General features: G+C 41.7%; 1 protein-coding gene across 5 annotated transcripts in view; it reads right to left on the bottom strand.

Annotated features, from left to right (window-relative positions):
* sgcd (sarcoglycan, delta (dystrophin-associated glycoprotein)) overlaps positions 1-14,670 on the bottom strand; it is a 471,077-nt gene that overhangs the window by 92,613 nt on the left and 363,794 nt on the right. For all 5 annotated transcript variants that reach the window (XM_026195716.1, XM_026195718.1, XM_026195714.1 and 2 more), the window contains one exon: positions 14,505-14,606. In XM_026195716.1, the coding sequence (XP_026051501.1) occupies positions 14,505-14,606 (102 nt within the window). The remainder of the gene's footprint in view (positions 1-14,504; positions 14,607-14,670) is intronic.

The raw sequence follows: 14,670 nt of genomic DNA, 5'->3' as shown, positions 1-14,670 counted from the left end.
ACTGATGATTTTGGCATACAGCTCATGAAGAACCAAAATTCCTATCTCAAAAAATTAGCATATTCATCCGACCAATAAAAGAAAAGCGTTTTTAATACAAAAAAAGTCAACCTTCAAATAATTATGTTCAGTTATGCACTCAATACATGGTCGGGAATCCTTTTGCAGAAATGACTGCTTCAATGCGGCGTGGCATGGAGGCAAACAGCCTGTGGCACTGCTGAGGTGTTATGGAGGCCCAGGATGCTTCGATAGCGGCCTTAAGCTCATCCAGAGTGTTGGGTCTTGCGTCTCTCAACTTTCTCTTCACAATATCCCACAGATTCTCTATGGGGTTCAGGTCAAATTTGGAGAGTTGGCAGGCCAATTGAGCACAGTAATACCAAGGTCAGTAAACCATTTACCAGTAGTTTTGGCACTGTGAGCATGTGCCAGGTCGTGCTGAAAAACGAAATCTTCATCTCCAGAAAGATTTTCAGCAGATGGAAGCATGAAGTGCTTCAAAATCTCCTGATAACTAGCTGCATTAACCCTGCCCTTCTTAAAACACTGTGGACCAACACCAACAGCTGACATGGCACCCCAGACCATCACTGACTGTGGGTACTTGACACTGGACTTCAGGCATTTTGGCATTTCCTTCTCCCCTGTCTTCATCCAGACTCTGGCACCTTGATTTCTGAATCACATGCAAAATTTGCTTTCATCCGAAAAAAGTACTTTGGACCACTAAGCAACAGTCCAGTGCTGCTTCTCTGTAGCCCATTTCCTGCACACGCCTGTGCACGGTGGCTCTGGATGTTTCTACTCCAGACTCAGTCCACTGTTTCTGCAGGTCCCCCAAGGTCTGTAATCGGTCCTTCTCCACAATCTTCCTCAGGGTCCGGTCACCTCTTCTCATTGTGCAGTGTTTTTTGCTACACTTTTTCCTTCCCACAGTCTTCCCACTGAGGTGCCTTGATACAGCACTCTGGGAACAGCCTATTCGTTCAGAAATTTCTTTCTGTGTCTTACCCTCTCGCTTGAGGGTGTCAATGATGGCCTTCTGGACAGCAGTCAGGTCGGCAGTCTTACCCATGATTGCGGTTTTGAGTAATGAACCAGGCTGGGAGTTTTTAAAAGCCTCAGGAATCTTTTGCAAGTGTTTAGAGTTAATTAGTTGATTCAGATGATTAGGTTAATAGCTTGTTTAGAGAACCTTTTCATGATATGCTAATTTTTTGAGATAGGAATTTGGGGTTTTCATGAGCTGTATGCCAAAATCATCAGTATTAAAACAATAAAAGACCTGAAATATTTCAGTTGGTGTGCAATGAATCTAAAATATATGAAAGTTAATTTTTATCATTACATTATGGAAAATAATGAATTTTTATCACAATATGCTAATTTTTTGAGAAGGACCTGTATAAGGACCAGTGCGAGCAACTCGTATTCAAGCTTTCGCTTCAGATCTGAGCACATTGCTGGCTGCTTACAGCCCAAAACCATTCTGGTGCTCGCTCCGCCTTCACTGCCCGCGATGGTGGAGAGGCCAAGAAGTATGCTGTGATTCCTCCAGTGGAGCGTTCTGTTGTGATGCAACTGCATCCTTAGAGCACCTCCGCATGGCGGGGTGGTCCCAAGCTTCCCTCCAAGGCCTGTAAGTTCTCATCCACGCTTGTGACCAAGTCTTACAGAGCTGCGGGTCAGGTCGCTACTGCCCTGCGCGCCATGGCCACCCTTCAGGTCTACCAGGCCAAGCTGATCGACCTCGCTCTCCGGACAACAAAGGTTACTGCGCGCACCTTGGGTCAGGTGATGTACACTTTGATGTACACCACCTATGACTGAACCTGGCAGACATGAGGGAGTCTGATCGGACTCAGCTCCTCAATTCCCCGGTCTCTCAGGTTGGCTTATTCGTCGACGCGGTAGATAATTTTGACAGCAGTTCTCTGCCGCCCAGAAGCAGTCTGAGGCCATCAGACACATCTTGCCCCGGGGGCCCGCTGCTGCCTCCACTCTGTCGCCAGCGCAGCTGCCTCAGACTGCTCGTTTCCTCTACCTCTGGGTACCACAAGGCCGAGAACGACAGATGGTGACGTGCTTCTTCGCCGCTCTCGTTCTCCTCTCCCCTTCTCTATTTCAATGCAGAGCCGGCTCAAGAATGCATTACCTTCTCACGCCCTTTTTGCCAATTGGAGTCAGATGAGTGCCCGCACTCCGCCCCCGCCAAGGGACGCAATGCCTCCCTTTCAGGGCTGTCTGCTCCACCTCGCTGCCCCACCGTGGGTACACCTATAGTTCCCTTGATCCCGCTGGATCGGTTCCTGGGAGCCTGGCCAGAGCTCCCCAGGCTATCCTTCTGGCTCATCCGAATGATCAGGCTCGGCTACGTGATTCAGTTCACCCGGTGTCCCCCCAGGTTTTGATGTATTCACGCGACGATGGTGGGCAAGGATGCTCCTGTCATGCGTGCAGAGGTCGATACCCTGCTGGCAAAGGGTGCGATAGAGCCGGCCTCTCCAGCCAACATGAAGTCTGGCTTTTACAGCCCCTACTTCATAGTACCCCAAAAAACTGGACTTGCGTGGCTTGAACTGAGCTCTTCACAGACTTCCGTTCAAGAGGCTAATGCCCAAGTGCATTTTCGAATGCGGTTTGCAGCAATCGACCTGAAGAACATGTACTTTCATGTCTCCATTCTTTCTGAATGGTTTGACTGTTTCTTCAGTTTGCTCCTTTCTCCCTTTGTCTTTACGAAGTCGTGGATGGAGCCCTGGCTCCTCTCAGGGAATGAGGTGTCCATATCCTCAACTAGGGTCACGGGAGGTTTAGGTATCTTGCCACCTAAGGTGGTAGCTACCATCACTTCAGCTAGAGCCGTGTCCACCAGACAGTTGCGTATATGCTTTGAAGTGGAACCTCTTTGTCACTTGGTGTTCTTCACGTCATGAGGACCCCTGGAAATGCCCGATCGGGTCAGTGCTTTCCTTTCTTCAGGAAGGGTTGGAACAAAGGCTGTCTCCTTCCACCCTACAGGTCTATGATAGCAGCTCTCAGTGATATGTGTCTATGATAGCACCTCTCAGTGATATGTGTTGGGTCCCGCTATAATAGCAGCAACATTCACAAATAGTTACAGAACAAGCGGGAACCCAGTGTGCCTGTAGCTTTCTCTATTGCAGTTTTATCACGTGATAGAAAGTCTAAGGCCTTTTCAAGTCAAAGGGCAAACTCATCTAATCTGCGGCCTATTATGCTTCAAACTATGATTGATGTAAAGACACAAAGTACTGCCATCAATTTAGCATTTTTAAACATTCGCTCACTAAAAAATAAATCATTTCTAATCAATGACTTTATAACCACAAACAATCTGGATTTTATGTTTCTAAATTAAACATGGCTAGAAGACAGCTGCAGTGCAACAGTCCTCAATGAAGACCTTATAAACATTAACTTAAACAACACTCAAACTCTTTTTGCCACTGTTGAGAACCCCCCCCCCCCCACACACAAAAAAAAAAAAAGAAAATCTAAAAAAATCTATTTTTATGAAGATCTTTGAGTGTCTGTGTTTATGATATGACAGTTTTCTCAAATGAAACGGTAAATTCTCATGAAGTGACCGTTTATGCGTTTGTGTCCTCATATAGTGACACACGACAGAGACTACAAAACAGCAGCTCCCACGCATATGCGCCCATCACCCGCAGAGATGTAGAATTTGCAGGAGTAATATTTAAATATTATTTTGCAGTTTAATATTCACAGACACTAGTATATATTCGGCTACAGTCTGGAGCCCTGCACTTAGACTAACACGGAAGCGACTGAACGCAGCTGCGGGTACCGAATATACTCGGGAGTCGGTAACTTACTACCGCTACTACAGAGACGCTAGTATCATCACATTTTTTAATTTTAAGCACCGACTTGGTAGTGAAGTGCCAGTACTTGTGGCATCCCTAGTTGCCGTTTTACTGTCTGGTTGGTCCAGTCTGAAATACTGCTAAACAGCGGACATATTGCTAACCACTGATCTATAATATAGAAGATGCTTCACTGTCTGTTGGACTGTTGAAGAAGAACCGTGCAGTCTGTTGGTCTGTTGAAGAATAACCGTGCAGCGGTTAGCCAAAGTTAGCGGTCATAACTAGGTCTTGAAAATAGTATCGGATCGGTATATGGGTTCATGTACTCGCCGATGACGATGCCAGAATTTCTTGTGGTATCTGTGATATTTCCGATACTAGTATCGGAATCGGAACAACTCTACAGCAAATGCAATGAGTTTGCTTCCTTCTTTTCTGAGAAGATCATCAATATCAGGAAGGCGATTGGCACATCCTCAAGAAATGCAGAGGTCAGACAGATTTGGACATAATATCAAAAAGATACTGTCTACTTTTGAGTCAAATGATAGCAAAAGTTTGGAAGAAATAGTGTATCACCTAAAATCGTCAACCTGCTATCTTGACACACTTCCCACATCTTTTTTCAAAAGTGTGCTAAATTGTTTAGAAGCAAATCTCTTAGAAGTGGTGAATGCCTCACTTCTTTCTGGGACATTTCCAAACTCCGTGAAAACTGCAGTTGTTAAGCCAGAGCAATCTTGATAACACCATTTTGAGCAACTATAGACCAATATCTAATCTTCCTTTTATAGGCAAAATTATAGAAAAGGTTATTTTTAGTCAGCTGAACAAATACTTAAACTCAAATGAATACCTGGACAATTTTCAATCTGGTTTCTGACCACATCACAGCACAGAGACAGCACTCATTAAGATAATAAATTATATTCGCTTAAATTCTGACTCTGGCAAAATATCAGTGCTGGTATTGCTAAATCTCAGTGCTGCATTTGACACTGTTGACCATAACATACTACTAGAGAGACTGGAAAACTGGGTCGGGCTTTCTGGGATGGTACTCAAATGGTTCAGGTCATACTAAGAAGGGAGAGGCTATTATGTGAATCTAGGAGAGCATAAGTCTAAGTGGACATCCACGACATGCGGAGTCCCACAAGGGTCAGTTCTTCAACCGCTCTTGTTTATCCTTTATCAGCTCCCACTAAGTCAAATAATGAGAAAGAACCAAATTGCCTAAAGAATTAGATGTTTTGTTTCCAGTCAAGATTTGGAGAAACTTGTTCATGCCTTTATGACCAGCAGGGTGGACTATTGTAATGGGCTCCTCACTGGCCTTCCCAAAAAGACAATCAGACTCAGCTTATCCAGAATGCTGCTGCCAGGATTCTGACTAGAACCAGAACCAGAACATCTGAGCATATCACACCAGTCCTCAGGTCCTTACACTGGCTTCCAGTTACATTTAGGATTGATTTTAAAGTACTTTTACTTGTATATAAATCACTTAATGACCTAGGACCAAAATATATTGCAGAAATGTTCACTGAATATAAACCTAAAAGAGCACTCAGATCATTAGGATCGAGTCAGTTAGAAATACCAAGGGTTCACACAAAACAAGGGGAGTCCGCCTTTAGTTACTATGCCGCCCGTAGCTGGAATCAGCTCCCAGAATGTGCTAAAACACTAGTCAGATTTAAATCTAGACTCAAAACCCATCTGTTTAGCTGTGCATTCATTGAATGAGCACTGTGTAATGTCCGAACTGATAGCACGGTATTTTACGTATTCACTGTATTTTAAGTACAATCATTTTCTATTTTTCTTTTTTATTTCCAAAGTTTTAAAATTGCTTGTTTTTATTTTTGTTTTATTATTTATTAATGACTATTTTACTTTCTTTTATGTTAACGGGAAGTCGTGGCCTAATGGTTAGATAGTCGGCTTGCAATCGAAGGGTTGTGAGTTCAAGTCTCGGGCCGGCAGGAATTGTGGGTGGGGGGAGTGCATGCACGGAGAAAAATGGTATATGTAAGGATTTCCAGTCAGGATTTAGAACGTATAATAGTACTGAGACTGCTCTCTATAAAGTTACAAATTATCTGCTTTTATCATCTGATCATGGGTGTATCTCTCTATTAGTTTTATTGGATCTTGGTGCTGCGTTTGACACAATTGACCACAACATTCTTTTGCATAGACTTGAACACTTTGTTGGCCTTGATGGAAGTGCATTAGCATGGTTTAAAACGTACTTATATGGTCGCCATCAGTTCGTAGCAGTGAATGAAGATTTATCATATCGATCACAAGTGCAGTATGGAGTACCTCAAGGCTCAGTACTAGGTCCGTTACTCTTCATGCTTTATATGTTACCCTTGGGAGATATCATCAGAAAACATGGTGTTAGCTTTCACTGTTATGCTGATGATACTCAGCTCTATATTTCTTCACGGTCCGGTGAAACACACCATTTTTGAAAAATGAATGGAATGCATAGTCGATATAAAAAACTGGATGATGAGTATTTCTTACTGCTAAATTCTGAAAAAAAAAAACAGAGGTGTTAATTATAGGACCTAAAAACTCTAACCTAAAAAACCTAGAACCCTGTCTTAGAATTGATGGTTGCTCTGTCAATTCTTCATCATCAGGTAGGAACCTAGGTGTGCTATTTGATCGCAATCTTTCCTTAGAAAGCCACGTTTCTAGAATTTGTAAAACTGCATTTTTCCATCTCAAAAATATATCTAAATTATGGCCTATGCTCTCAATGTCAAATGCAGAAATGTTAATCCATGCATTTATGACCTCAAGGTTAGATTATTGTAATGCCTTATAAGGTGGTTGTTCTGCACGCTTGGTAAACAAACTACAGCTAGTCCAAAACGCAGCAGCAAGAGTTCTCAATAGAACCAAGAGGTATGACCATATTAGCCCGGTCCTGTCAACACTGCACTGGCTCCCTATCAAACATCGTATAGATTTTTTAAATATTGCTTATTACTTATAAAGCCCTGAATGGTTTAGCACCTCAATATGAAAGAGCTACTTTTACATTATAATCCTCTACGACCTCTACATTCTCAAAACTCAGGCAATTTGATAATACCTAGAATATCAAAATCAACTGTGGGCGGCAGATCCTTTTCCTATTTAGCGCCTAAACTCTGGAATAACCTACCTAACATTGTTCGGGAGGCAGACACACTCTTGCAGTTTAAATCTAGATTAAAGACCCGTCTGGTCAGAGGAGAACTGGCCCCCAAACTGAGCCTGGTTTCTCCCAAGGTTTTTTTGTTCATTCTGTCACCGATGGAATTTCGGTTCCTTGCCGCTGTCGCCTCTGGCTTGCTTAGTTGGGGTCACTTCATCTACAGCGATATCGTTGACTTGATTACAAATAAATGCACAGACACTATTTAACTGAACAGAGATGACATCACTGAATTCAGTGATGAACTGCCTTTAACTATAATTTTGCATTATTGACACACTGTTTTCCTAATGAATGTTGTTCAGTTGCTTTGACGCAATGTATTTTGTTTAAATCGCTATATATATAAAGGTGACTTGACTTGACTTGACTTGCCACATTGGCTGTTCCGCTGAACGGCTGGGTCTCTGGGCTCGGCTCCTCAGCGAAGACTTGAATGCGAGTTGCTCACGCTGCTCCTTATATACCCGCTCTGCAAATGCAAATTCCGCAGACCAAGTTACTATGTGTACCTTTGGCTTGTATTATAACCACTCAAAGGTGATTGGGCTCTCTGGGGCGAGATCCCATTCGTCAGTCTCTTTCTGACATAACATCTCTGTTCCCTCCTTCAGGGAACGAGGGTTACATATGTAACCGAGACATTCCTTGATGGAGGGAATTGACTATTTGTTTTTGCATGCTGAGCGACTCCCCGTGCCTATGGGAATATAAGGAGACAGTGTGCATCCACTCATTCAGGTTTTACACTAAGGAGCCAAGAACGTGTCCCGGCAACAGTGGATAGTTAAAGTCTCCATTCCCACCATTAGGGAATGAGGATTACATATCTGAGATGTTTCCTATCTGTCGTCACTACGAGTTATGTTGAATGACATAAGGGGTATATGGAAAACAACCTGAACACTGTCACAACCTTGTGGTGCTGCAATCGACAATTGAGCAGTCCCCTGCCTGAGCCAGGGAAACGGGATGGGTGAAGTACCAGGGGAATCACTGCTGAAGGTAAACTGCTGTCCTGCGCCATTACACTAACCAGGAACAGCTCTTCATGAACACAAAAATGACCGGCTTTGTAGCAAACATGTAACAAAAAATCTGAATGAGATGCACGCTTTCGCCTTATATACCCGTAGACAAAGGGAGTGGCTCAGCATGCAAAACCCACTAGCCAATTTTCATTGCCATTTTCTCCTAAACTATAACTTGTAGTGATCAACAGACTCCCCAACGGGAAAGAGACACTGTGTCAAAAACACTAAGGGAACACCTCCAGCGTGACCACACTCTGAATCACATGTGTAATCAGTCCAATGGAAGGCCGAAACATCATAGGCGGCTGACATAGCAAACAGGAAGCTATGAAAGCACATGAGGTGGAACCAACATAAGCTTCTAGGAATGAAGCAAGTTTTGCAGGGATGCTGGAAGTATGGCCCTGAGATGCAGCATCTTGTTCCCTTGGGGAAACCATGGTTACTTACGTAACCTGGAGACATTCGCCTTCAGGAACACGAGCTGCGTCGAAAACACTAAGGGAATGGGAATGAGAATATCTATGCCAAAAAATCCCTATCTAGTGTTGAAGAGCACAACTAAGACAAGAGAACAGAAGAGCTGGAAGTGGCTTGCATATCTAGGTTATATAATCTGACTAATGTGAGAGGCATGGACCATCCTGCTGCCTTGCAGATGTCCTGCATAGACACACCTGCTAGGAAGGCCTTGGAGTCTGCCATACTTCAGGTCGAGTGAGCCTTGACCCCCACTGGTGAAGAGAAATCAGAGGACTCATAGGCAATAACAATGGCATCAACCATCCACCAACTGAGGGTCTGCTTCATAGCAGGAAGACCCCTATTAGGGGGACCATAGTAAACAAGCGGTTGGCCGGCCCTTCTTCACAGGGCAGCTTTGTGGATGTATGTTTCCAGTGCTCGGTTCTGCTGGACTGGCTCCCTGAAGGGAGGAGAACAAAAAGGCCTGTAGCATGATGGGCTGTGGTGTAACAGAGGGGACCTTAGGGACATACCTCGCTCAAGGGTAGAGAAACACTTTGGCCATGACGGGCGCTAACTCTAGATAAGAAGGGGCACCTGAGAGGACCTGAAGATCCCAAACTCTTATTCGAGAAATAATAGCCAGAAAAAGGGCAGTCTTAATTGTCAGATAGCGATCAGACATTTCTTCAATAGGCTTGAATGGAGACTTACAAAGAGCTTCTAGCACCACAGCCAGGTCCCACGTGGGGACACGAGATTGTACTGGGACCTCAGCCTCAATAGAAGAAACATTTAACTAGAGGGTGTCTGCCCACTGACTGACCACTGAGAGGAGCGTGGTAGGCTGCAATGGCCACCACATAGACCTTCAGGATGGAGTGGGTCAACCCTGCAGAGAGACGGACCTGCAGAAACTCCACAGGGATTGCACCTCTGCACCTGGAAGTGAAAAATTTCCACTACAGTTTCCTTGTGGAAGGAGCTCTGGATTGGAGGATGGTCTCGACAACCTCAGTTGAGAGACTGGAAGCTAAAAGTTGCACCCCCTCAGAGGCCAGACCCATAACTTCCACAGTTCCGGGCGTGGTTGAAAGTTTGTACCTTCCGCTTGTGAGAGGAGGTCCCTCCTGATGTGGAACCCCTCCCAGTGTACTCTCTCCCAAACCCCTTGGTCTTGAGCTACCACTGTAGGAGTCTCATGTACAGCAGGCCAAAAGGTATCACTTTGGACACAGCTGCCATCAAACCCAATAGTTTCTGAAACTGCTTGACAGTGAGTGACTTGCCTTCTCTGACTCTCTTGACTGTCTTGAGGATCGACTCGATCAGAGCAGGAGACAATTGTGTCTGCATCATGGTCAAATCCCACACTACGCCCAGATTAGTGGTTCTCTGTATTGGAGAAAGCACACTTTTCTTAGTGTTTAGTCTTAACCCCATTTCTTTCATGTGAGCAAGAACAATATCTCCATGTCGAACTACCATCTGCTCTGATTGAGCCAAAATCAACGAATCGTTGATATAATTTAGTATGTGGATGCCTTGGTGTCACAGTGGAGCCAGAGTAGCATCAACACTCTTAGTAAAAGTGCGGGGTGAGAGCGCTTACCAAAAGGAAGAACTCGATATTGGTAAGCTTTGCCCCTGAAAGCAAACCTCAGGAACTTCCTGTGATTGGGAAGGAGAGCCCCAAATGGATAGCGAGCCCGTCAACACATGATTATTGAACTTTTTCAATAATCAAAAGTTGTCTTCTGTGCTAATACTGTCAAAACACACAAGGTTTACATGTAGACTCAAGTTGGTTATGTCTAAAATGAAAGTAAACATTTGAGAGAAAAACGTATATGTTCCTGTATATTAGATGCGTGCAGGTCTTAAAGGTACAGTAAGCCTATTAAACATGCATCCTACTGTCAAGCAGTGTTAATTTTGACAGCAAATTCGGATGCAGTCTTAGTCTTTTGAATAACACACCATTTAGTTTTAGTCGCATTTTAGTCATCTGAAATCTTTTAGTCTTAGTCTAGTTTTAGTCGACTAAATATCATAAGAGTTTTAGTCTTAGTCTAGTCTTAAGTCTTTTAGTCTTAGTCTAGTTTTTTTTAGTAGAACAAAGTCGACTTAGTTGACTTGACTAAATGTTTCCATCAGTCTGTTATGGAATGGTATTTATAAAATAAACATAAGGCCTGCTCTCCATGAAAAATATACATGCTCTCTGAAAAAGATATGCATTCTTCCTGAATGATGCAAAATCAAAAACATTAAGAAAAATAAAGTGCAATTCTCAAAATTTTTTTAAAAGTTTTCGTCCTAGACCTAACGTTAGCTCTGACATTTCTGTTCTGTCATTGTCCTTGGACCAGGTGCACGGCAAAACGTTAGCGTGTTGATAATGAAAAAAGTCAACTGAAATCACCCAAAGCTGTGTTACTAAGACTGTGCAACCACAACTAAATATAATGTAACAGGGAACTACACTAACTTTTCCCATTGGTGGCGCTTGCGCTACTAACTTTTTCAGTTAATGGCGCAAAACATGATTTGGTCGCACAAATTATTTATAGTAATTACTGGATAACAATGAACAATAATGAAACTGTATTGCATACATATGTGCTTTTTATTTTACTTGCCATCTTTTAAACCACATGCCTTGTTCTATTTCTTACAGTACACACAGTGCATTGCTCCGTCTTGTAGCTGGGGTTAGAGTGGCCCCGGTGCAGGTTGTACAGTGGGCCCTGTTTAAAAGGGTTTAATTTGTATTGTATGTTCATTCTATTTATTTACTTGTGCTATTTACACAATGTTTACATTTTTTTGAAGTTTGTTTTTGTTCATTTAAAATAGCACTGCATAGTCTTCACTGTAAAATAAAATACACAATCAAACCAAAATGTATTCAGACACCTTCAACATTTCTTACATTATCACAGTTTATCTGCTGTAGTTTAGAAATTGGTAATAACTCAGGGTTAAACTGTGTCAGAACAACAAATTCATCTTGATAATGTCGGATGCAATGCTTAATTTGGTTCAGTCTGTGGTGTGAAAAGGTTGCATTAGCAATTAAAGAAAGAAACACTTAAGCAAAACATGGTCAGGTCCCTAATATATTTTTTAGTATTTTTTAGTCACTAGTAAAACAATATAATCAATTCTATCTGATTTTTGGATTGACTTTGGATAAATTCTTGTTAAAACTACAAACTACATTTTCATACATTAAAGACACTGACAGCAGAGCAAGTAAATAAGGCGCGGTCACTTTAAGAGACAAATGCATCCATTATAATACACATCCGATTTCTTTCTCAACTCTTTACTTTCACTTGAGACATAACCACAGACTTTTTCGAACACACTTTCCAAGACGGGTATTTCGACATATTTTGTATGTATTTGTTGTCGGTACAAAAGCAAGAAGACTTTGAGACGTGTCTCTGCTTGCTCCCTGAACACCAGAACACCGCGGTGCTGAATTGAGCTCTTTCGCTTTTCTCTCTTTTTCTTCTGTTTATTTAAACTGCGATTTGTATTTGTTCGTTCAGGTGCAGGAGGACGTTCACGTCCTGAAGGAGAGCTCGGTTCAGTGTTGCTGTCCGTGAGACGCGGCTCTCTCTCGCACCGAACACAGCGCAAGTCACCAGCTGCTCAGTTCAGCTTTACCGCATCGCGGGGCTGAAGCCAACTTGATGTGTTGAATGCTCGAGCACGTTATAAAACGTATTCTTATAATACTCATTTCTGTTTTAATAAATGCTCATATTAAAACATAGCATTACACATAAGTAGGTACAAAAATAATCAGTGATACATTTACGACCCCATAAGAAATTGTGTCGCAATGGCATTTTAAAAGGTCGCAGTGTAGTTCCCTGTGTAAACAACTTAACTGTTATGAAAACGTCCTCGAAACTGTGAATTTCTGCAAACTCATCTTTGTTCTCTTTTCTGTGTAACTGCTGCTGCGTTTGTCTAGCTGTTGCACTTGCATTTGCCGCAGCTTTTTAAAATGGCTCGGCTGCTTCTGCATAGATCAACCTACCCTCAAATATTCGCTCTGATTGGATCTCTTCTCCATTCGTCCCTCCCATATATTTTAGTCTCATTTTTATTCATTGACTAAAGTGTCAGTTATATTTCGTCACGTTCTTCGTCATCATATCTGACTTTTTATTTAGTTTTTATTTAGTTTTCGTCCGTGAAAAAGGTTAGTTGACGAATATTTTTCGTCATAGTCTTTGTCAACAAAATTAACACTGCTGTCAAGGGATAGATCACCCCTAAAATTTTATTTCTGTCATTATTTACTCACTGTCATGTTGTACCAAACCTGTATTAATTTTATTATTGTGCTGAACACAAAAGAAGATATTTTGAAGAATGTGGGTAAGCGAACAGTTGCTGGTTCACATTGAATTTAATAGTAGCAAAAAATACTATTGAAGTTACTGTGGACCAGCAACTGTTTGGTTTTCCACATTCCTCATAATAGCTTTTATGTTCAGAAGAAGAAAAACTCATTCAGGCTTAAACCACTTTTGAGTTAGTAAATGGTTGTATAAATATAAAACACTATGACAGACAGTTGACATAATTTTTTTTTGGGTGAACTATTCCTTTAATGTTAATTAAACAACAAAACCCAAAGAGAAAAATCACTCACTGCTCTTTACTGAAGAAATCTAATACAGTTTAGGAATCAGTTTTTGGAATCCGTTTATATTGTGTTTTATTTTATCATTTGTTCATTCAATTTCTTGAATGCTCCTGCTAGATACACCTATTGTACCTGAAAATAAAGCACTGCTTGTTTTATTTGTATATTATGTGTAGTTGTAGTGAGTATCTTATTCTTTTATCTTTTTTATTAAAAAATAAGAACAAATATTCTTTTTTTTGTTACCTTGAAAGTCTTTGTCTTTATAATAGAGAAATAATTGTGGCTGTAATGCTCAGAAAACTTGCAAAATAGTAAAACCAACATGACAAAGAATTGTGATGAAATTTTTAATCGTGCGATAAATAAATAAAAAATGTGATGTGTTATCTTTTCCCATATCGCCCACCCCTACTTTGCCCCCAACAAACAATGCACAAAATCTGTGTATCCACACTTGTGATGTAGCGAGGGCAGGGAGGAACACCATTATTACTTTCACCATTATTTTTATTTTTTCTCTGTGCCCTTGGACATTGTTTCACTGAATGACAGAAAGCCGACGCCGGCTCCACCTCACGTGCTTTTATAGCTTCCTGGTTGCAACGTCACCCGCCTATGATGTCTTGCCCTTCCATTGGACTGAAAACACATGTATTTCAGAGTGTGGTCATGCTGGGGACATTCCCATAGTGTTTTTGATGCAGCTTGAGTTCCTGAGTGGAACTAGGATGACTAGTGAAACTAGGACTAAAATTTGGAAATTGGAAGAAAACAAGTTTATGAAAATATATTTATTCATTTATAAAATACATGTTTAATAATGTAAGTTTTAGAGTTTATGCATTGCATACATATGAAAATGTACATTTCCTAAATACACTATTTATGTATGAATATTTGCATTTTTATTTATTTTGTTTACTGTACCTGGTGTTACTATTTTAGTGTGGTGATTGTTTAATTCGTAGAGTAAGTCTTTTCTTAATGCAGTGGATGGGAGTTTCTTCTCATCACCTGTCCCATCAAGCAATCACTATTCACTTCATCTCCTCTGTCTGTTTCTCTCTCTCTGTCTTTCACTCTCTCCAGTCTCACTCTTACTAGACAGATGTAATAACCCCAAAACCACCACCTTATCAGGCCATCCGTCCACTGCAGCCTCTCTGATATTATTATGCCTGGACATTGTGTGAAACAAAGAATATACGTCATCCTTATTTTCGCACTGATAGGCCCTGACGTGCACTTACTGGTCTGGACTGGATTTCTTTGGCATATAGTGGCTGAAGGAATTCCGAATCACCCTCCAGTTTCAGGCCTCTTTCTGTGATACGCAGGTGACCCATGCCGTCCTGCAGAAAGAAATAAAATAATAATAATAATTAAAGTTTAAAAGCACTTACGCAAGATAAAGTC

The sequence above is a fragment of the Carassius auratus genome, chromosome 21 (genome assembly GCF_003368295.1).
Source record: "Carassius auratus strain Wakin chromosome 21, ASM336829v1, whole genome shotgun sequence".
Classification (NCBI taxonomy): Eukaryota; Metazoa; Chordata; class Actinopteri; order Cypriniformes; family Cyprinidae; genus Carassius; species Carassius auratus.
The sequence above is the reverse complement of the archived record's forward strand: the minus strand, read 5'-3'. Positions and strand labels throughout refer to the sequence as shown.